We start from the raw sequence: 24,020 nt of genomic DNA, 5'->3' as shown, positions 1-24,020 counted from the left end.
AAAAATAACTTAATGGTCACTTTAGCAAATCGTACTTGTTGCCCTGCACCGATCTAATATCACCATGTATTTTTTTCTATAGCTGTTTAATAGCCAACAGTTTATCAGTTTATCAAGTAAACACACACACAAAAAAAATACTAACACACAGACAAAAAGTCAGACTCGGCTATGTAGGTAGCCATTTATTTCATAAATATCACTTTAAGGGCATTAGTTATCACATGTGTTTTAAATGTATAAATGTATACAATTTAATAACTGTAATTTTTACAGGGTGCATAGGCCTTGTATTAATTCATGAATATTAGCACTAGGCAATGCGTTGGCCGCCAACAGACGGTTCCGCTGTTTCCACCCGGAACTTCCTAAAAGCGACACCAGTGTACAGTCAGCAGCAGTCCGGCTAGATTTGCTGCTAGCCACAGTTGATCAGCTGTTATTTCACGGGATGTTCGTGTAGATGACCGTTTCTCCTGCTCGTAAGCTCAGATGAAGATGTGCCGCTGAAGAATGCGATAGATGTGAGTAGTTTTGTATCAGACTGGCAGCAGATGTGTGTTAGATATGGCTAGCAGCTGTATTAGCTGTGCAGTACATGAAGTCCAGAGGGAAAAGCTGCTGTCAACATCAATATGTCATCGGCGTGTTTATGATTCCTGTCATCTAGGTTTGGACTTCAGGGTGTTTCTCTCTTACGATGTCAACAGCTGGCTGAAAAGCAAAGTGCGGATATGCTGGCAGTGTTTTACTGTATGATTTGATATATTGGGGTCAGGTCGTGGAGCAGCTGCTTTTATATTGAATTGCATTGCGAAAGTAATGTTGATTTTGGAAAAACAGCTCTAAAAATGTTTCTGATATGTGCAGTATATAAATGAATAAGTACTGATCCTCATCTGCATTCCTGCGTGTTTGGATTGGTCAAGACTGGACTTGGTCCCTAAACACCCCGAGGGCTCCAGACACCACTGTGTTGTGTCATCAGACAACACCTTATAGTTTTTATAACTTACAATGTGTATTTGCTCTAGTTTTCTGCTTCTGCAAAAATTACTGTGGTGCTACTACCATGGTACAAGCAAGGATTATATCAGAGGGTAATACCATAGTACGTCAGTATCAGTGTAGGGCAGGAAGATGTAGCCTAACCAAAATCTTATGTCACAGTCAGTAAGTCATTTTATATCATGGCAACTGCATTTATCACAATAGAGTTATGTATTTATTGACAATAGTTACTGGAGTCTTAACAGAAATGGCGTATAAATTACTTAACCATGTTAATGCCTGTTTTTAGATAATCCGGTGAATTAAGTACTTTACAGATGAAAAGCACTTAAGTCTCATTTGATCTATTTTCTCTTTCTATTTGGAAATTTATATTAGGAAAATAAGAAATAAAGAAATAAAAAACGGGGACAAAACAGACATATTTATATATAAAATATATAATATATAAAATATTTAATATTTGAATACAAATAGTTCCTGCTTTTTCTGATTGGATGAGCCACATTCAAGGTTGTTGTAAAATAGTCAAATTATATTTAAAGTATACAAAGTTAAAATATATATTCAAGAAATTGTACACCAAAAAATTCTGTCATCATTTACTCTCATTTGTCATTCCAAACCTGGATGACTTTCCTTATTCTCTGGAACACAAAAGAAGATATTCTGAATAAATTTGATAACATTTTTGGTCACCATTGACAGAAAATTAATTTCTCAAAATATTCTTTTTTCCACAGAAGAAAGTTAGTCATACATGACAGAATAAATATCCTTAATCATGCGATTTTACGTGGCAACCATGCTAAACCATGCAACAATGCTGATTCATCCAGTAATGAAACAAGTGAAGTATTTATGAGTCATTGAATCATTCATTCAAACCCAGTTTTTTAAATAATCCACATTAAAACATTATAAAAAAGACTGCAGCAATTAACATTCTGTTAGAACTTTTTGTAAATTACATGTTATTTTGTTTAATTAGGTAATTAGTTACACATATAAGTACTGAAGAAAATTAACTACATGTACTTACAGGTTAAGGTTTGAGTTAGATGCTTGTAAATATGCACAATTTACTGTATTTCTATAGTAAGTACATGTAGCATTTGTTACTAAACTTAAAATAAAATGTTAATTTTTGTCCCTTCTTGAAAAAAATGTAGGCACCACCAAATGTTATAATAAAATCTCTGACATTACAAACCGACCTTCTATGTTCCTCCAGAATACGCCTGCAGTGAGTTTCGGAGACTCTCTTGTCATCAAGGTTGCCACCATGGAGAAGCCATGGAGGTTATGGGCGGCACTTGAGGCGTGTTTGCTGACCGTGTGTGCGTGGTCATGGGGAATCTGCCGCGTCTCCCTGCTAGCCCTCATTCTGACCTTCCATCTGTACGGAGGCTTCATTCTGCTGGGACTCATCCTGGTCTCGGTGGCCGCCATCCTGTACAAGTTCCAGGACGTCCTGCTCTACTTCCCCGACCAGCCCTCGTCCTCGCGTCTTTATGTTCCCATGCCGACGGGAATCCCACACGAAAACGTTTTCGTCCGCACCAAAGATGGCGTACGGCTCAATCTCATCCTGCTCCGTTACACGGGCGAAAACCCCGCCACCGCTCCCACCATTTTATATTTCCACGGCAATGCGGGGAACATCGGCCATCGTGTGCCGAACGCACTGCTCATGCTGGTGAACCTGAAGGCCAACGTGGTTCTGTTGGACTACAGAGGCTACGGAAAGAGCGAAGGAGAACCTTGCGAAGAGGGACTGTACCAGGACGCAGAGGCTACCTTGGATTACATCATGACCCGGCCGGACATCGACAAGACCAAGGTGGTGCTGTTCGGCCGATCGTTGGGGGGTGCGGTGGCCATCCGCCTGGCGTCGGGAAACCCGCATCGAGTGGCCGCCATCATGGTGGAGAACACTTTCCTGAGCATCCCGCACATGGCGGCCACGCTGTTCTCTTTCTTCCCCATGCGTTACTTGCCGCTTTGGTGCTACAAGAACAAGTTTCTGTCCTATAGACACGTGGCTCTCTGCCGCATGCCATCTCTCTTTATCTCTGGCTTATCAGACCAACTCATCCCCCCGGTAATGATGAAACAGCTGTATGAGCTGTCCCCGTCTCGGACTAAACGCCTCGGCATCTTTCCCGAGGGTACGCACAATGACACCTGGCAGTGCCAGGGTTATTTTGCCGCCCTTGAGCAGTTTATGAAAGAGCTACTTAAAAGCCATGCAAGTGAAGAGACGGCCCAGGGGACGTCCAACGTCACCATAATCTAGAACAGTCACTACTGTTGACTGCTCTATAAATCTGGACCTGCTCAAAAAGAATGTAAAAAAAATGTATCTCTTTTTTTTTTCTTCTTTTTTTTTTGAATTATTTCTCTTCTCCCCAACTTCCTAAGCTCTTTCTTTCCATTGATCACACACCAAGAATTCATTAATTATTTACAATATCATTTATTCAATAGTGAAGGCTGCATTTTTTTTAAAGCCTTTAAAATATATTTTGTCAGTTTTTATATCAAGTTTAAATGCATCTGCCTCAATAATTTAATGCCCTCTTAGTCTTTTTTCTTTTTCATTTTCAAGCAATGTCCACTTTTAAAGGGTTAGTTCACTTGATTACTCGCCCTCATGCCATTCCAAACCCGTAAGACATTCTTTCATCTTCGGAACTCGAATGAAGATCTTTTTAATGAAATCTGAGAGCTCTCCATTGACAGGTTACGCAACTACCACTAGTAATCCATGTGACTCCAGAAGTTTAACCTCCGTCGCTTCATAAAATTGAGTTTAAACCACTGGAGTCACATGGATTACTTTAATGATGTCTTTACTACCTTTCTAGGGCTTAAAAATGTTGTTGCATAGGCTGTGAATCGTGAGACAGAAAGCACTCAGATTTCATCAAAAAGATCTTCATTTGTGTTCTAAAGATTCACGAAAGTCTTGCAGGTTTGGAACGAAATGAGGGTGAGTAATTCATGACAGAATTTACATTTTTGAGTGAACTGACCCTTAAAAATTATACTAAAAGCCCAGCCACCTGCACATGCAATTTGAAAATAGTTATGTCTAATCAAGGATAGCGGTTTTAAATGCACGAGTAAAATAATGTCTGTGGTCAACATTGCTTGAGGAAATGATCACTTTTGTTCTACCACTTAAAATATACATGTAAAAAGCATAAGTTGGCTACAAATTGCAAAAAAGCAAACACATTTTTTTTTTTGTAATTTACAAAGCTTTAAAATCATGTTTTAGGTATGACTGTATGTAATTTATTTTAACCAGTGACCTTATTTTACTCATGAATGACAAACTGCTATCCCATAATGTCCTAGATTTTAGGATTACTAAACTGAATAACCCTAACAAATTACTAAACGATCTGAGAAGCTCTCTTTATTTATTTTGTTTATATGTAATATATGCACACTTTTTTTTTTTTTTTGGAACAAAACAGAGTGCTCATTGTAATATTTTTTTTGCATTTTTTTTTTAAATTCCAGTGAATACAGTTAAATGGACCAGGGGCAACTGATCCTAGTTTACTCAACTTTGTCTATGGCATTTCATGCATCCAGTCTTCTGTGCCGGCCGTGATGTGTTGAAGCTTTATTATATCACACTGCCTTCGTTTTTTACGGGAGGTTTAAAATCCACTCAGGAAATCGGCTCATTGTGGTTTAATCCCATGTTTTGGATTTGCATATGGAGCTGTGTGTGAGAAGTAAAGATTTCGATACTGATTTTCATGTGGGCTGCAGTACACTGTGAGCACTGTATGAAAATACCAACACAACAAGCCTAAAGTATGTTTACTCTCTCTCAGGCTTATAGTGATCTTCTGGAAGTAAGAGTGAAATCGCACATAACAGCTGCTTGACAGAGTTCCAAGCACAGTCCATTTGCACAACTTGTAAATAAGACGTTTCCCTTTTTTTAATCAGGTCAAGTGCTTAGCATCATTTATCATTCTGCCCATGACCTGCTTTGTTTGGATCATGTTGAAAAACCTGTCCATTGGTGACTGTTGTGCTGTAGTCACACATCCATTTCCTATAACTCTTTGCAGTTCCCTTAAAAATCAGAAACATTCACACACACAAAAAAGAGAAAATTGTCATCATTTACGTCATTCCATACCTGTGTGACTTTTTTTCTGAAGAGTGCATGAGTTGTTCTTTTCAATGCAGTTACAGGTAGAAGCCTAAATCTTCAAAAGGACTCAATAAAAGTGAGGCATCCTGAAAGTAGTCCATATGACTTCTAACTGAATTGTGACTAAATCTCTCAGATTTGTTTTGTGACACAGATTCTCTTATGAACTTTCATGAGCTACAGCTGATGATTCAGCAAGGAACAAAATTCAGGCTTCAGACGACTTTGAATACAGAGAGCAAGTCATCTTGAAAGCTTTGGATCTCATATTTTGTTATTGCATGGACTGGAGCGACCATCACATTCTTCGAAATGTCTCCTTTCATGTTCCACAGAAGAAAGTCCGATGGGTTTTGGTAGAGTAAATGATGGCAATTTTTCAATTAACTATTTAACGCATTGAATCGGGGGTAAAGACGTTGAGGTTTGTCCTTTCTGTAGGCTCACGTTGGCGGTTGACTGTCGAGCGCCCAATAAAAGGTGGACTTTGCAAACTTAGCCCGTTATGTAGTGTTGGATCTGTGCACATCCAAGTCTGTTATTATTGCATGCTTTAGTCAGCGCATTTGCTGATGCACTTTACGCTCACATCTGTTGTAATGCGTGAAAACTGCCTGTGAATGTTAGGATTACAGATTTCAAGGCAGAGGGATCCTATGTCAGTTTGCATGCAAATATTGATATCTTCAAACCAAGAGGGTATGTCAGGCTTCCAAAGTCCACCTTTTGGGATTCGGCAGATTCTTTTCGAGGTGGGTGTTTTAAGAGATTGTATAGTAGCACAGTTGAGCTCTAGATGTCTTCAGTTATGTCTAGCGTTATTTATGGTTATTGGTTATGTAGAGATGGGACGGTTGTAAGAGTAAGCAGTGGAACCAGCCAATGCAAGAGAAAAAGTTCCCAAGACACCGGGATTTTGGTTGTTTCAATACATAAGATACTTTTGTATATCAGTTTATTGACCTTTTGATTTTAAAATAAATATTTGCAATGGTCATTATTGATCGTATAGGCCTAATTCATAAGAACTGCCTCTAAACCTTATGAGGAAATATTTTCAAATTCATGCATCATTTGCAATGTGTCATTTAGTTGAACTCACAGTGATGTGCCATGATACCTTATTGAATGTCTGTGTGGTTGAGTGTAAACCTTGGAACAAAGATGCTGACATATGATAAAATAATGAAAATAGAGTTTGACTAATACTCCATTGGCATGTTCTGGCCATTCTTTTGGGCTAGTTTGTGTGTTGAAATCTCATCTCATCTTGTTCATAAACTGAATATATGAAATAATATAAAGCGCTGCTCATGTTTTGTATTTGCTTTTTCAGTAAATAGCAGAGTGGAAAGATTCAGTTCTGAATGTGCAAGGAGGGTTTTCTTATTCTTTCAACATTTGTGTTTTGAGCTATGGATTTTCTATTCGAATCATGTGTTCATGTACATACAATTGAATCACACTTTCTATTTTCTGTCTGGTGACATGCAATAAAGAAATCAAACCCTTCTGATAACTTGGCTGCAAAAGTCTGTTTGAACTTTAAAAGCCGCTGGTTCCTGTTTCTGGTTTTCACTTTAAAAGAACAAAACTGTTTTTTTTTTTGTTGGTTTTTTTAGTCTATACCAAGAATAACTTCCGTTTTGCTTTGTCACTGTCATTTATATACTTTCTTACGTGGTATTAATTTATTGTTAGCAAAAGTAAGCCTGACATTTATCTGTTATTAATCTTCACAATCTTGACGCAGTTTGTCGGAACTAAGTAAGTGATGACAAAGCAACTTTCGGGTTGAAGTGCGGTGTTAAATACAGTGGGTGTGGACATCTTGGCAGGAAAGGGATACAAAAACCAGACTGTTAGCCGGGTATTTGTTGCAGACGGGAATTTTTTTGGGGCGAGTACAGTTACTTTTATACTAAGCTGGACTTAAACTGTAGATCTCAGGGATCTTCCTCTCTTCCATATAAACAAATATCAGCTTGAAGAGGAAGGGTAGTTATGTACAAAAGGTCCGATCCGGAACTGTTCTGAAAGAAACGTGCTAAGAGCTTCAGAGGAATATGAAGATGATTGGTTCATGCCATATGAAGGTGAATTGGATTCAGCAAGCATAACCAAGACCTCCAGACGACCTTTCCAAGAACAAACCTCTCACTGTGAGGATCCTTATTGATTGTAGTCATGTTTTGAGGTGGGTTGAGATCTTTTAAGAAATAAAGCTTATTCAGAATCCGTTTATATGCCATTCAGGCAACATTTAGTCACTAATATCCCATTTACCTAAAAGTTCGTTTCCACCATGCCTGCTGAGGATGTTGGTCCAGGTCGGGGTGAAAGGAGAAGGCTGTCCTGGCTGTTCCTGGTGCTGGTTGTTGCTGCCATCACCACCTCTTCCCTGTCTGTGATCTCCTTGTACCATGTGCTGGCCTTGCAGGCCGAGGTGGAGGGTTTGAGGGCCGAGGTGTTCCGCAAGAAACAAGCGGAGAAACAAACCCATCAGCAGGAACAAGAAGACATCAAAGGCAGAATTGAGGTTTGGACCACAATGCATTTCCATTAAATGTCCTTCTAAAGAGTGTTGTAATTGATGATTTGATGGAACTTGAAGGAATTTAATAAATGGCATTTAGTTTATCTCAAGGTTTATATCTAAGTAACTATAAGGTTTGGAGTTAAGAGTCTATTGGTTGTTTTCTCTAACCATGTTTTGTATGTTTGTTTAAAACTCCTAATTCAAAGCCGTCAAAATTATATTGTTTTTGGAGACCAAATGTGACCCTGGACCAAAAAACTAGTCACATGGGTAAATTTTCTTTATATATATATTAAAATATATATATATAAAGCTGGATAAATAAGCTTTCCATTGATGTATGGTTTGTTATGATAGGACAATATTTGACTGAGATTTGAAAATCTGGAATCTGAGTGTGCAAAAAAATCAAAACATTGAAAATCGCCTTTAAAGTTGTCCATTTATGTTCGTGATTATGCTGCATTCACTCACAGAAATAAATGTTTTATATATTTACGGTAGGAAATTTACAAAATATCTTCATGGAACATGATCTTTACTTAATATCCTAATGATTTTTGGCATAAAAGAAAAATTGATAATTTTGACCCAAACAATGTATTGTTGGCTATTGACACAAATATACCGGTGTGACTTGTGACTGGTTTTGTGGTCCAGGGTCACAAATGTCCAATAAACTCCTTTTGTGTAAGCAAGTAAAACAATAAAACCTTATTTGGTTACACTTTATTTTAAGGTGTCTTTGTTACAGTGTAATAATACAATTCAGTGCTGAGTAATATTAATTAACAACATTACTACTTTCTATAGGGTTTGGCTTAGTTATTTTCATGCAAGTAGGCACAATTTACTGTTATTAATAAGTACATTGTAACATAATATGTAACAAGGACACTAAAATAAATTGTTACCTCTTATTTTGACATTTGTACAGGTTAGAAATTTGCTTTTTTAATGAATGATTTGATGCTGCATAACTATTTTGCTGTTTCAGTTGTGCTTAAAATTGTTCCCTTTGTGACAAATTACCCCATGTACAGTATGTAATTGTTTGTTAAATTAAGGTTTTCTTTTTCTTTCTTTCTTTTTTCTGGGCAATTGGAAATTTTGTAAATTTTTGTAGTCAAGACATTATGGGATTTCCCTATATGAAACTACGAGTTTGAGACTTTTCAGAAATATTCCTGACATGAGAAATATTTAGTTGTAAAAAGTGTGACTACCCCATGTCCTCCGTACAAGCCTCATCCTAATTGGGGAAAAAGCTGGTTTAACTGGTGATCAGCCTAAATGAAGATTTTACTATATATTTAGTATACAATATATTGGTTGTCTGTTTACAGTACCTTCAGCAGACTGAGATGGATGATACCACAACAGACCATACTGGCATGTCAAAAAGGAGTATGGGGCATGTCTCAAACAAAGCAGGCAAGCACGCACTTCTGCTTATTCTGTGATGCACTTGTCTTTTTTTTTTGTCTTTTTTTTTTTACTGAGAATAGCTGTGGGTTGTTTGTGTTTACCGACAGGAGTGATGCAGAGCACAGATGGTGTAAGATTAAAACCACTCAATGTCTATATATGTATATATTAAAAAAAAAAACATGCACATTCTGCAAAAGTGCACCATCATACATTTGCATATACAGTTACTTTATGAGTCACTGAATGGAAAAAAATACCACCGTAATCATTCTCGTCTCTCGCTACAGAAAATACTTGCAATTAAGAAATGTGGTAATAAGAATGCATGTGAATTCACGGTACATGGACACAATTCATTTCAGTTTTTCTTGTGTGTTTTAAACTCCTCTGCCCTTCCACAGAATCCCAAGCCTTCTTACAGATGATGGCAGACAACAAGAAGACAACCTTCCAGAAAGGTACTGGAGGAGTTAGTAAAATCGTAGTATTATAAATGTGTTTTTATTTCAGAATGACTTACCTGTATGGCTAAATTGTGTTCAAGTGATGCATTTTACCAATTTTATGCCATAAGAGTTCATTGTACTATGAAAACTCACTGTAACTTTCAGAACTCAACTTCATTCCCAGTCCAATAAGAGCATTTGTTATAACTGACTTGCAGTGACATATTTTAAAATTCTCCAACTTTGTGGCTCCACGGTGATAAATTAATCAACACATGACGTTGAAATAAATATTCCAAAGATACCTGGATGGTCATTAATGTTTAGATGTTTAGACTGTTATTGAAGGATATTTAAACTTTCAAGCAGGGCCTGCCTGTGGAAGAGGCGACAGACCTAGAACGCAAAATGACAGGCCTGGTTCTGCGAGGGATGATGCTGTAATAATATCATATTGGCGAAACTGATTTGGAAAACGCTCTAGTGCATATTTGTGTTTGCGCTCTGGAGAGCATCACAGGTTTCTATTTACTAGTGGTGGGGAAAAAAAATCGATTCTGTTCAGTATCGCGATATTTTGCGCACGCAATTATACCGATACAGTAGCGCAAAGTATTGCAATATTTAATTTTAAAATGATCTGTTTTACTTTCGGGTTTTCTCTGAGTTTACTCTGATAATTTACATTTGCGTATTACATCCACAAGGTGGCGCTTGTTGCGGTGCTTTGTTGTCGTGCATTCAACAGCAAATTCAAATGAAAATGGCTTCAGCATCACAACCGGTTGAACACGACGCTCCGTCTTCTTTCAAATCGAAAGTGTGGGTAAATTTCAGTTTTCATCAAAAAGCGAATAGTATATTCCCAAATGAATTTTGGTTGCTGACCTTGCAGCCAACAGGACTGAACTCTAGCAGTAGGCTACACATTTTTGTTTATTTTTCTCAATTTGATTGAAGCTCTAAGTTACTCTTATTTATATGATTATTCTCAGGTTTAAGTTACTCTATTATGTCTGCTTTATGTTGCTCTATTGTATTTAAATAATTTTAAGTTATGTGCTGGGAGCTCACCATTCATGTGAGAGGTCTCCTCTTCAGAGAATAATTATGTCCTGTCCTGTAATGAGGTCCTGTGTACGGAAGAGGATTAGGGCCAGGCAATAATAAAAAAATAAAAAAAAACATCTCGAGATTAAAGTCATTATAATGCGAGATTAAACTCGTTCAATTTCGAGAAAAAAAGTCGAAATACAATCTTGAGAATAAACTCATTAAATATTGAGAATAAAGTCGTTGTGTTTCGAGAAAAAACTCGTTAAATTTCGAGAAAAAGTCGAAATACAATCTTGAGAATAAACTCATTACATTTCGAGAATAAAGTCGTGTTTCGAGAAAAAAAACTTGTTAAATTTCGAGAAAAAAACTCGAAATACAATCTTGAGAATAAACTCATTAAATTTCGAGAATAAAGTCGAAGTAATTGTGAGAATAAACTCCCTACTGATAGAGGACATGGCAGAGTTAGATCACTTAGTCAATCTATATTTTTGACTTTCTTTCAGTAACAAAGAATAGAACATGGTCTAGGTCGGCTAGGTGTTTTTAGAAGAAAGAATCAGTCCAATTTGCACGATGTACTCGCTTTTGTCCAACATGAAATTCATCGAGGTTTCGTGGTTTCCCAGGATACCATAAGACGCATTATTAAACTTGTTGATCCTCAAGGTGTGGAATTTCGACGAAGGAGACGCTTGAGAAGACGTCACTTGCGCTGGCCCAAATGCACTCTGGCATATGGACAGCTATGATAAATTAAAACCGTACAGCATTGCCATTAATGGCTATATAGATGGTTACAGTCGTTACATTCTGTGGATGGAGGCGTACACAACCAACAACGATTAATAATGCGTCTTATGGTATCCTGGGAAACCACTAAACCTCGATGAGGTTGATATCAGTAGGCTATGCAATGAACACTGATCGAATGCGTTATTCTTTACATTTCATTTCGACTTTTTTTCTCGAAACACAATGACTTTATTCTCGAAATTTAATGAGTTTATTCTCAAGATTGTATTTCGAGTTTTTTTCTCGAAATTTAACGAGTTTTTTCTCGCAACACAACGACTTTATTCTCGATATTTAATGAGTTTATTCTCGAGATTGTATTTCAACTTTTTTTCTCGAAATTTAACGAGTTTTTACTCGAAACACAACGACTTTATTCTCTATATTTAATGAGTTTATTCTCAAGATTGTATTTCGACTTTTTTTCTCGAAATTTAACGATTTTTTTCTCGCAACACAACAACTTTATTCTCGATATTTAATGAGTTGATTGTATTTCGACTTTTTTTCTCGAAATTTAACGAGTTTAATCTCGCATTATAATGACTTTAATCTCGAGATGGTTTTATTTTTTTATTATTGCCTGGCCCTAATCCTCTTCCGTACCTGTGTCCTGAATGTTCAAGGACTAAGTTTTTGCACTACCCTCCTAAGTTTTTGCACTTCAGTTAATGTGTAGAAGATAATGTTCACAGAATAATGTTCATTTTTGCCAATTCCCACCCCTACTATTTACAATGTGTTTTTGCAGCGTTGAGCAATGAAGCCAATCAGACATGTTTGTTGATCTTTTGAACACAATTGGCCATTCAGAGGTGTTTGAGTTGTTTGTTCAGTTCTTGTTTTGTTTGCCGGAGTTTTGTTCAGTTCTGCATGCTCGCAAATTCTCTCATTATAACAATCTGTCACGGGTTGTGAGGTGAAAGACAAAACGCACAAAGAAGATGATGAAGGTTAAAGGCCTTTAATAATCCACAAGGGTAAATCCAATGACATTCCACACAACGTACACATAGATGAGACCCCCACAAAGATACACTAACTGAACAGAACTTAAATAGGGGAGATAATGACTCACACACCTGAACACAATGACAAAATCAAGTGAATCACTATGACGACAAAGGCAGGAATGGTGCAAAACACAGTCCTGATGGTGTGACACACATGGTGTGCTGTAAATAAGAGATTCATTGTGCAGTGTAGACAGCTTCATTGATTAACTTTGTGAGATTGCGATGAACTAAGATGAGTGACTGCTTTTTAGTGATTTTAAATGTAGCTCTCTTTGCATGTTTATGCCAATTAACATTCTTTTAGTATTTTATATTACAATATGTTTGCGATAAAGTTGACATCAACAAAAAAAACGTAATAGTTGACAACTTTATGTGATTATAATACATCACCATTATTCATGACAGCGCAGTTATCATAGGTAGTAGCCTATTCGTTTTTACATTAGCATTCGCCACTTAAACTATGATTAGGGAAAAATAAAAAAATCACTCATTAAGTACAACTCTTCATGGCAGACTTTGATGTTTGTGTTTTATTTCTGAAATGGCTTTTGTAGAACCTCTAACTAGAACACTGTGGGCCGTGTTTTTTTGTTTTAAATTGCAAGTATTTTCCTTAAAATATATTTAAGCTTCTGTAAACAAATTTAAGTTATATTGCTATTGCTTTTACTTGACCAAAAAAGTGTCTTTTCAAAAAAAAACATGAATTGCAATCATTTAAGTTTAAGCATGTCACAGGTAAGAGGCTAGTATTGTGCTTTTTTTTTTGTTGAATTGTAGATTTTTTTTATTTTTTTTATTCTAGTGTGATTTTATTTTTTCAGATTTGTTAGTTAATTATCACCATTTATTTACTTCAGATTTATGTTAATGTGTATCACTATTCATGTTATATTATAGTATATTGCAGTTCATTGCAGTTTTTTTTGCGGTATGTTAATTATTTCATTTTTATTTTTGTTGTTGTCAGAGTTTGCTTTGGAATTAAGCACAGCCATCCCATGGCACGTCGGTCTAAAGCGCGGCTCTGCTCTGGAGGAAGATCAGGACACCATTTTAGTCAAAGAGGAGGGATTCTTCTTTATCTATAGTCAGGTATATAAATTCTCAACTTATGACACATGACACATTCTTGAGTTTTTTTTTTGGCCTCAAAACTGAACTTTGAGGCATCCCAACACCATGCTCAGTGTTTTCTCCTCATTATTTCAAGCTTTCCTTTTCCCAGGTCTACTATACAGATTCGACGTTCGCTATGGGCCACATCGTGATTCGTATAAAGAAAAATGTTGTAGGAGACGAGAGTCAGCACGTCGTTTTGTTCCGCTGTATTCAGAGCATGAATCGAGTCAATCATTTCAACACCTGCTACACTGGAGGTGAGTGTGGAAAGTCCTGCTACTTTATCAGTGTTACAACAGAGTTACAAAGTGCAAAGTTGGGTGAATCTCACAAAAACATATCCAGGTCTTTTTTTGTTTTGTTTGGGACATTCAATTTGTTTTGCATTGTGGTGTTATTATCCTTTATTATTATACATTTAAGCACATTTTGTCAAAATTACTATAATGTATCTGGACATTTTACTTCCCAGGTTTTCTAAATATATATATTTTTTACAGTATGTATATATACACACATACTGTAAAAAAAAATTATACACATTATACATTATATACACATAAAGTATACACGGTATATGTTTCTGTAATAACAAATTTATTGACAAATAAATGCTACTGTATAAATACTCTGAAATTTAAGTAATCTAGATATAGTTATTTTTATTATAGTCATTACAGTAATGAGAATTTGTTTGGAGGTGGGTTTTTCTTTTGTGCACTACAGTAACAAGAATTTAAGAATCTTAATGGTCCGAAAATAAGCTTAAAGTGTAAATTGCAGGTTACATTTTTCACGAAGATAATGCAATGTGTTTATTAAACATAAAGATAAGAACCGCCCACCATTGTTTTTTATACCAAAATGCTGAATATAATATGAAAAGTTGGCACTTTTAACTGTGGTTTGAACCGCTCCCGCTCCCTTCCACTAGATGGGGCGTGACGTCATAAGAGGAACTCACTAGTAGAGTTACCGGCATAGTCATAGCTATAGATGCCTTACATAACTACACAAAAGTTGGTTGTATGTTTTATTTGATAAAAAAATTATGGATAAAATAACTCAACTGTAAACATACTCGTGTGTGCTGACTTCAAGGGGACTGTGATCCTGCCTGAAATGAGAATAAGCTATTCGCAAAACAAACGGGTTCAGGCACGTCAGATCAGCCGGTCGCAGGTCGAGCTGTTCCACTAAACTCGTTCACCTCACAGCAGTACATACTCTCCACTGCTGATTCAATTGGGTGGCATAGCCCACACAAACACAGTGATGGGGACATCGATCTCCCTTTTTCTTTTCTGACAATAAACATCGCTAATTAAATCGTGAGAAATAGCGTGGATTGAGGAAGGGTATTACATGACGTTTGAGGCGTCGATGAGACTAGCGATTGGTGCCTGTGCAGTGTGTGCATCTCTACAGCTCTGATTTGGACTGACACCATGTAAGTAAATAATGTCTTCAGTCGTTGTCCCTCCTTGCTATTCTACATGATGGCAAACTTTTGAAAAGACTTTTGGCTTGTTCCCTTATATTATCCGGCTTAAGTTTGCACCAGGCTAGCCTAGACTAGCTCTAATGTAACTACTCACCAGGACACCTGGCCAACCCTCCACTCATTCTCCTCACACCAAGCATTAATAACTCTTTGAGTGCCATGGGTCGTGGCAATTTCCTCCCCTCTCTCACGTCTGACCGGTTAAAAATTGTAGGGCTGTGGTCCACAAAAAATAATTTGATGGTTTCCCACATCCTCAGTCGTTCTCCAAATAGCCATAATACAGTGGGAATCTAGCAGAGTATGGGTTGAGAGTTCCTCTTATGACGTCATCACCAGTTACTGAAAAAACACGCTACCTTTGAAGAAACCCCAATAAATGTTATTTTAACGCATTTTAAGACAGAAATAATTAAATATATACATATAGAGCACTTTAATTTACACATTAATTGGCTGTGGTGGTTAACCTGCAACTTACACTTTAACTTTCTTTATGCAAAATAAAAATGCTGTTCATTTCTTGTGGTCTTCGGTTCAAATATAGCCCAGACATGTTCCTGACATAGTTTCTGAGAATCACCCAGAAACTAGACCACATTTATTTTCAAACAGTAAGGGAGGCCAGAAATAGCCTACGGGCTTATAAATGACTGTGATGAATATGTTCCTGTGTATGTCATGTCATATATTTATTTGAGAGAATAATTTTTTTCTCCTAATTGTGTATTTTGAACATTGTGAACTACTGAGAATAATAGTATTGGGGTGATAAAAATATCTCATAGAAATGCAATGCATATACAGATAAATATATAATGTATCTACTATTACAAATGAATGTAACTGAGCATGTAATGTACAGGTGTGGTGAAACTGGACTCTGGGGACAGACTGGAGCTTCTGATACCTCGTACCCATGCAAATATCTCTCTGGATGGGGATTCCACCTTCTTCGGAGCAATAAAACTGGCCTGACTATGGGACAGGAATTTGGATCAGACACTGAATGAGACTGGATATTATCCATTGGTGGGATTGCTATTGACATTCACTGGACTTCACTAATACAAGAACTGCTCTATGCTGTGGAGTATTCTTGAAACTTTCTTCATAAAGCTACTTTGTATCTAGGATAAAGGTTCTTTGCGCTTGTTTTTTTATGACACACCTCACCTCCTTTATCAGACGTGCGCAAAATTGGCCATATTGAAGTTTTTTCATGTCAAAATTCATGATTCATCCGTCTTCATAATCTTCTATGAAAATGTAATAACCTATGAAATGGCTTTTATGTTGTGTCTTTTCAAGTGTCAAACCTTCTTTGTTTTCAACTACTCTCCTCCAACCACCTGACTCATTCTGGTACGTAACAACCATTTTTCACAATTCAGTCGGTTCCAGAACATCTGTGGAATAAAACCTCAGTATTGCTTTGGTTATTTAAAATATAATTTTAACAAAGCACTTTTCCTGTTATAACATAATAGTATGCTTTCATACATTACAGTTGTAAATGCACATGTAGCCTCCAAGATTGTACCAGCAGATGGAGACAGTATCTCACTGTGGAAGAAGAGCTTTGGAAAGTACTTGCTTTGTTTCGTGTGCTTCACACAACTTCTACACTGGCAGCTTTTTCTGTTTATTGACGGAGGTGCTTTCAGTGTATGAATTTGTCAGCCACATCTGATAAGGAAACAATCATCATAGTGTCACATGCCTTGTGATGCTGGAATGCTGCATCTAAATACAATGTCTCTTAATAAATCACCAGATCCGCTGTTAGACATGGAGTTGATTGCTTTGCTTAGCTTCACACGACACACATTCACCACAAAAACTTATTTAAAATGTTTTATTTATTCTGCAAATACATTTATATTATATCTAAATATAACATTTTAGAACGTGTTTTGTATAGAAAGTGAGGATGATATTCCCTTGTTCACGTATTTTTGTACATTTGTGGTTATGAGCAGTTTTAGTTTTTATTTAATTTATATTATGCCATATTTCAAGCTCACATTCTGTCTGTCTCTGTCTTTATATCTATCTACTGTATCTGTCTGTCTATCTATCTATCTATCTATCTATCTATCTATCTATCTATCTATCTATCTGTATATGTGTGTGTGTGTGTCTGTCTGTCTGTCTGTCTGTAGAATGATAGTATTAATAAGATTAATATTATTAAAGTGATGAAAATGTCTCAGATAGATAGATAGATAGATAGATAGATAGATAGATAGATAGATAGATCTTTCTTTGATTTAGATCATTCAAATGTAAGCTGGTCCATTGAGAATTAAAGGGTTGAGATCAGCTCACCCTCAGAGAGACTACATCTCCAAAGCCTGTCGCTTGGGGAGCCTGAGGAAGTGATGGGTACTTTAAGATTGTCTCTCAAGCCGAAGTATTAACTCCTCAGCAGGGAAGGAGCGGCCCGATTCAGAGATCAGATCAGTCAAACACTCTTGGACTCAATTGGGAGGCTGAATGAAGATCAATGAACACTGTTCAGCAATGCCTCTTGCTCCACTTCTTTTGATTATTTTTCACACAAAGACAATTGCTCAGTTCAAACTCTGAGTTTTTAAAAGGCTGCTCTATTGATTTTGCTCTCAAAATGATGACTTTTCTTTTTAAAACAGGCTGTCAAAGTGGTATAACTCACAGGCTTCGTGCTGATCATTTTGATGTCCATATATCCTGCTATTCAGCTGATCCCATATATCTCTCTCTCTCTCTCTCTCTCTCTCTCTCTCTCTCTCTCTCTCTCAGTGCATGCTGGGAAGTGGAAGTGTGTGGGAGGGTGATCACGGTGAGAGGGAAATTTGAACACGGTTTCTTAACTATTGTTTTGGGAGCCGATTGGGAGGATTTCTATGTATGTAATTTCGCAAAGTTTGGTTTTAGTCTGTTACCTTCTCGGTTTTTTTTTTTCTGCGTGTAATAGTCGGGTAGCCTACTGATCGTGTCGGGGACGGAGATGGCGTCGCACGGGAGTGTGCAGGCGTCGTCTCTGTCACTCCGTCACGGTGTGTCACGAACGCCGGCGAGTCTGTGGAAGACGTGTTGTTGGATGTAGCTGAACGCGTCGTTCACGACAACATTGTTTCTGCGTCCCAAATGAACAAAGCGGTGGTGGTTTTTCTCAAGGATGAACAACTAGTGACTCGTTTATCGAAAGCGGGATTTCGGTAAGTGGTGCTTTTATTCAAGTTCAACCGTTAGCAACACCAACAAGTAAAGTAACCATTTCCAATGTTCCGCCGTTCATTCCTAATGCTGATATTGAGCGCGAGCTTTCGCGTTTTGGTAAACTTGCTAGTGGAATCAAAATGGTTACACTTGGCTGCAAAAATGCAGCTTTGAAACATGTGCTGTCGTTTAGGCGGCACATATTCATGTTTTTGAACTCGCAGACTCTTAAAGGGGACATATCATGCTAAATCCACTTTTTTAGCCCTTAAATGCATTTTGTTGTATATTTGGAGTGTTTAGAAGTACAGAAAATTTGAAATTATTCTCTTCAGGTGCTTCGTTGATATCTTTATATTCTGTTTTGGTCATATTTTTCAACCTGTTCCGATTTTTCTGTTCTCTATGACGTTTTTTGAGCTATTACGTCACAGTATTTGCAGCGGAACTGCCAAATAAGGACATTGACTTCCGGCCCGCCACTTCGAGCAATCCGCCATTTTTATTTCTCGCTGCAATTTTGTAGTCCAAGCTAAAGGATGCAGAAGTTACGAGAGGGTAAGTTAAAATGTTCGGTTTTTGGATGTAGTAACCCACACGCTTCAATACACCGTCTAATGTAGATGAACTGCCGCGCTTGTGACAGGGCCATAGACTGTAGGACAGGGCGCATGTTTAACTGAAAGAACGAGCAGACAGAGTGACCCGCGCGCGTGCGCGCGCACTCTCTCTCTTCGGAGCCAGGCGAAAGTGTAAACAAGACTTCACCGTCTCCAAACTAGACGCTGTCTTGTTCTCTCTCCCTCGCACATATTAATCAAAATAAATCGACACGGTGGTAAAAGGTCGGAAGACCAAAGTTTCATGTGTAAATACAGTAACAGGGTCTGTATTTAAGGGTCTCAATTGTATTTAAAGAGACCGCACCAAAACGAGTTGCTCTCAGACGCACATCAGAAAAGGGGTAGAAAAGAGCCCTGTGGAGCTATAATAATGAGGAATTCAGACCCAAGCATTGCAGTTCCGCTTTATATAGACTACAAATGTATGATTTATATGTAAAAAGGAACGATTTAAAAGCATGATATGTCTCCTTTAATATGTCGTTTCGATGCATGTATGAAGGCAAATCGTACATGTTATATGCGAGCGCAGGTGAGATGCGATGTTTTGAATGCGGTGGTTTCGGGCACGTAAGGTTATCATGTAATAAAACCGAGGCAGGCCCGAGTGGAAGTGAAACTGTCGTGCAAATAGATCCACATGAAGATCAGGTTGTTGTGGTTAATGCTGAGAATGTAAGGACGGATGAGGAAGTTCCTACTGAGAAAGTAATAAATGACGAGGAGGTCTCAACTGAGAGTGTGAGGAAGGACGTGGAGTCGTCTGTTGAGAATGAACAAATGGATGACGGTGATGTTGAAGTACAGATGTCTGAAACAAATGTTGATTCGAGGATTGAAGGTCAGATAAGCAGAGATTGTGTAGTGACCAAGTCTGGAAGAAATAAGGATCAAAGAAGTGTCAGAGAGGTAATTTCATGTGAGCCTAAAGAAAAAATAAAAAAAATTAGGTGAAGAAGAAATAAATGAGGCTGATGATGAGGAGGATGGTGTTCTATCTGATACTTCGGATCTGTCAGATATTTCTCAGATAGGTTGTGATCAGATTTACTCGTTGGATGAGATAAATGCGTTTTTGGATGAGACTTTTGGAAAGGTTGCTGATGTGAAGAATTTCTTTCCAGATGTAAAGAAATTTGAATTTTCAGTTTTATATTGGCAAAAGAGGGTAGGAGAAGAAAAACTGAACACGCGAAAGAGGTTTCGCTTGAAAAAGTTTCTCACTAAACTTAGAAAGGGGAAAACCCCAGTTAAAAGTAAATCAAATTGATTTTGCGAAATGAGATACACATTAAGGGTGTCTTTGCAGTGCTTTGTTTTTTCTGCCTCTTTTTTTCCTCTCCTTATATCTCTTTATGGATATTTTGAGAATAGGATCTTTAAACATTAATGGAGGGAGAGATAGGAATAAGAGAACAGTGATTTCAGAATATGTTCATCTGAAAGACATCAATGTTATGTTTTTACAGGAAACACATTCAGATAATCAAAATGAGATTGAATTGTATAGATGGTGGGAAGATGAATGTATTCTGAGTCATGAAACAAATTTAAGCGCAGGAGTAGCGATTATCTTTTCCAAACATTTGGATCTAAAGATCCTATCCACTATTGAATTAGAAAAAGGTAGAGCTTTAATAGCAATAGTAGAAATTAAAGAGTTAAAATTTCTTTTCATTAATGTATATGCTCCAAATTTAGGTCCACAAAGATTAGAATTATTTGAAAAGTTAAGCATTGCAATAAGAAAATATGATGATGGAAAAATGTGTGTAATAATGGGAGGAGATTGGAATTGTACTACTGATTTTGTATTGGATAGGAATGGTCAAGAACCTCACTTACAGTCTAGTAATATGCTCCTCAGGATAACTCAAGAACTAGAACTGGATGATTTGTGGAGGAATAAGAATCAGTTCACAAAACAATACACATGGGTTAAAATTTTGGATTCTATTGTGAAGGGAGCACGACTGGATAGAACATATGTAAATAAATCAGATAATAATAGAGTTATGAATGTTGGTATATCTCCTTGTGGGTTTTCTGATCATCATATAGTGACTATTGATTTTAATACTAAAAGCATGTCACATTCAAAATCTTATTGGCATTTTAATGTCAAACTGGTGCAGGATAAGTTATTTTGTGAGAAATTTAAATGTTTTTGGGAGAGTTGGAAAGTAGAAAAAGAACATTTTGAAAATGTAATTCAATGGTGGGAGGTAGGAAAAGTCCAAATCAAGATTTTTTGTCAGCAGTTTTCTTATAATAATACTGTGATTGTAAAGAGAAATATTGAAAGTTTGGAGAAAGATATTAATGAAATAGAAAATGTAATTGATTTGAATGTTTCGGGTATGACTAAGGATTTAAAGAAAAAGAGATTGGAGTTGAAAACACTGTTAGAGCAAAGAGCAAAAGGTGCCTTAATTAGAGCAAGGATATCTTCCATTAAGGAAATGGACGCTCCAACAAAGTTCTTTTTTAACTTGGAACGTAAAGTAGTAAAACAAAAAAATATGCTTTACCTTCGGAAGGACAATGGCACAGTAACTTCAAATCCTATCGAAATGAGGAAAATCGCAGTGGACTTTTATGCCGAACTTTTTGGGTCAAAAGACTGTGATCCTGAGAGTATGGATCAGTTATTAAAAGGACTGCCTATTTTGAAACCTGAGGACAGAAAACCCTGGATAAATTAATTTCATATGAGGAACTTTCAGAGGCCATAAAGCAATTGTCCACAGGGCGTTCCCCGGGAGTAGATGGTCTGCCTGCTGAATTTTATAAATCATTTTGGGATATTTTAGGAGAGGACTTTTACAATGTAATCTGTGAATGTTTTCAAAAAGGTACTTTACCCAGCAGTTGTCAAAGAGCAGTACTATCACTTCTACCAAAGACTGGTGATTTAGGGTTGTTGAAAAACTGGCGCCCTGTCTCTTTAATGTGCCAAGACTACAAAATATTGTCTAAATGTTTAGCAAATAGATTAATGAAGTTTTTGGGCATTATTGTGAGGAATGAGCAAACGTACTGTGTTCCAGGACGTACAATAATGGATAATTTATTTCTAATAAGAGATGTTATGGACCTTTCTATGAATGATGATTTTAATATTGGTTTCTTATCGATTGACCAAGAGAAAGCATTTGATCGTGTGGGTCATGAATACCTTTTAAATGTTTTGAAGGCTTTTGGGTTTGGGGAGACTTTCATTTCTTGGATCAAATTACTGTATAGAGGGGCTTCAGTAATGCTTAAGGTTGGAGGGGGACTGAGTTGTCCAATACCTGTGAAGAGGGGAATTAGGCAGGGGTGTCCAATTTCCGGACAACTATATAGTTTAGTTATTGAGCCCTTGCTTATTAAACTAAGAAAAAATGTGAAAGGTTTTCATATACCAGGGGATTTTAATGGTTCATGTGTTTCTGTTTCAGCTTACGCTGATGATGTCACTGTGTTTATTACTGGACAAGGGGATATTCAGATACTGTCTAAAAGCTTAGCTTTATATGAGAGAGCCTCCTCATCAAAAGTAAATTGGGCAAAGAGTGAGGGTTTTGTTGTGGGTCCCTGGAAAAATGGTGGGCCACCTAAGCTTCCGGGGGGTTACAGTGGAATTCGGAGGGAATTAAAATTCTTGGAGTATTTCTGGGTAAAGAAAATTATAGACAAAAAACTGGGAGGGTATGCTGGAGAAGGTGTCAGCCAAGTTGTCTAAATGGAATTGGCTATTACCTGAACTATCCTACAGGGGTAGAGTCTTGGTTACAAATAACCTGGCCGCCTCCATGCTATGGCACAGACTAAATGTGCTGGATCCTCCGAATGAACTGATAAAAGTTATACAGAAGAAATTTGTGGATTTTTTTTTGGTCGGGGCAACACTGGGTTCCTGGATCCGCATTATATCTGCCTTTACAAGAAGGAGGACAAGCTCTGATAGACATCAGAAGCAGGATTATGACTTTTAGACTGCAAACAGCACAAAGAATATTATATGAAGAAGATCTGGGATGGATTTGTGTTGCTTGTGCTATTTTAAGGAAAGCATCTGGTCTTGGTTACGAGAAACAATTGTTTTTACTGAGCCTTAAAGAGCTGGACTTGAGTAATTTAACCATGTTTTATCAGTCAATGTTGAGATCCTGGCTTGATAACTTTAATATCAACAGAGATCTTTCAGAACCAAAGGAGTGGATAATGGGGGAGCCATTGTTTTATAATCCACTGATACAAATGAGAAGCTTGATGAACTGCCTGGCGGGAGCTGGACTCAAGAGGATAGGAGACCTGAGAGACCTCAATGGATGGAAGACGGCTGCAGTACTACAGCGTGAGACGGGTATTCGATCTCTCCGTCTTCTGCAGCAGGTGTTAGAGGAGGTGCAGAGAGTATTGCCTGGAACCTGCAGGGAGGCACTGGAAACTCAACCAGCTCAAGAGTGGAGGAAAAACTCAGTTTCCATCTATCAGTATATCTGCAGCTGCAAAAGAAAATTATGAAGATGCTGACACAATATTAACTTTTAAGACCCCGGAGATCGGACAGTTTCGTGAAACAACTAAAAAAGCAATTTACTTTACTTGCGTTAAAGTTGCCCATCAGACTGTTTTAAAACGAGTACGAGCAGGGAGGTGGACAGAAGTGTTTGGACCAGACTTTAAAGGATCCTGGAGGTCTCTGTACAAACCTCCCATTGAGAAGCGTACAGCAGACCTACAGTGGAGACTTATTCATGGTGCTATAGCTACAAACAGACACGTGACACACCTGAATCCAGCAGTGGGGAGGGAATGTCCTTTTTGTGGAATTGAAGAGACAGTTGATCACTTATTTATTAATTGTGTGAGGTTAGGCAGTCTTTTTATTATTTTAAAAAGTTTGTTTAAAGGTTTTGGTAAAGATTTTTCCAATCAGTGTTTTATAAGCAGTCCTAAATATACATCTCATGAGAGAAGAAGAATATGCTTATTAAATCTTTTGTTGGGTATGGCCAAAATGGCAATTTGGAAGAAGTTATTGGGTATAGGTACAGTAGATGCAGAAAATGCTTTTAAAGGCATGGTGA

General features: G+C 37.3%; 2 protein-coding genes across 3 annotated transcripts; both read left to right on the top strand.

Annotated features, from left to right (window-relative positions):
• The first annotated feature begins 379 nt into the window (after positions 1–379).
• Positions 380–6,716, top strand: abhd13 (abhydrolase domain containing 13). The gene is made up of 2 exons (XM_084122110.1): positions 380–524; positions 2,246–6,716. The coding sequence occupies exon 2, from the start codon at positions 2,297–2,299 to the stop codon at positions 3,308–3,310; it is 1,014 nt and encodes a 337-aa protein (XP_083978236.1). The 5' UTR covers positions 380–524; positions 2,246–2,296; the 3' UTR covers positions 3,311–6,716.
• A 317-nt stretch (positions 6,717–7,033) lies between these two features.
• Positions 7,034–16,903, top strand: tnfsf13b (TNF superfamily member 13b). Of its 2 annotated transcripts, none has more exons than XM_084122112.1 (7): positions 7,034–7,394; positions 7,491–7,736; positions 9,083–9,170; positions 9,569–9,625; positions 13,460–13,584; positions 13,718–13,868; positions 15,981–16,903. In XM_084122112.1, exons 2-7 carry the CDS (start codon positions 7,503–7,505, stop codon positions 16,091–16,093), a joined length of 768 nt encoding a protein of 255 aa, XP_083978238.1. In that variant the 5' UTR covers positions 7,034–7,394; positions 7,491–7,502; the 3' UTR covers positions 16,094–16,903. The 2 variants fall into 2 exon arrangements, with proteins under 2 accessions (XP_083978238.1, XP_083978237.1); XM_084122111.1 differs by having other exon boundaries at positions 13,703–13,868.
• Positions 16,904–24,020: the final 7,117 nt, after the last annotated feature.

The sequence above is a fragment of the Abramis brama genome, assembly GCF_963993115.1.
Source record: "Abramis brama genome assembly, chromosome: 8".
NCBI classification, from domain to species: domain Eukaryota; kingdom Metazoa; phylum Chordata; class Actinopteri; order Cypriniformes; family Leuciscidae; genus Abramis; species Abramis brama.
The sequence above is the reverse complement of the archived record's forward strand: the minus strand, read 5'-3'. Positions and strand labels throughout refer to the sequence as shown.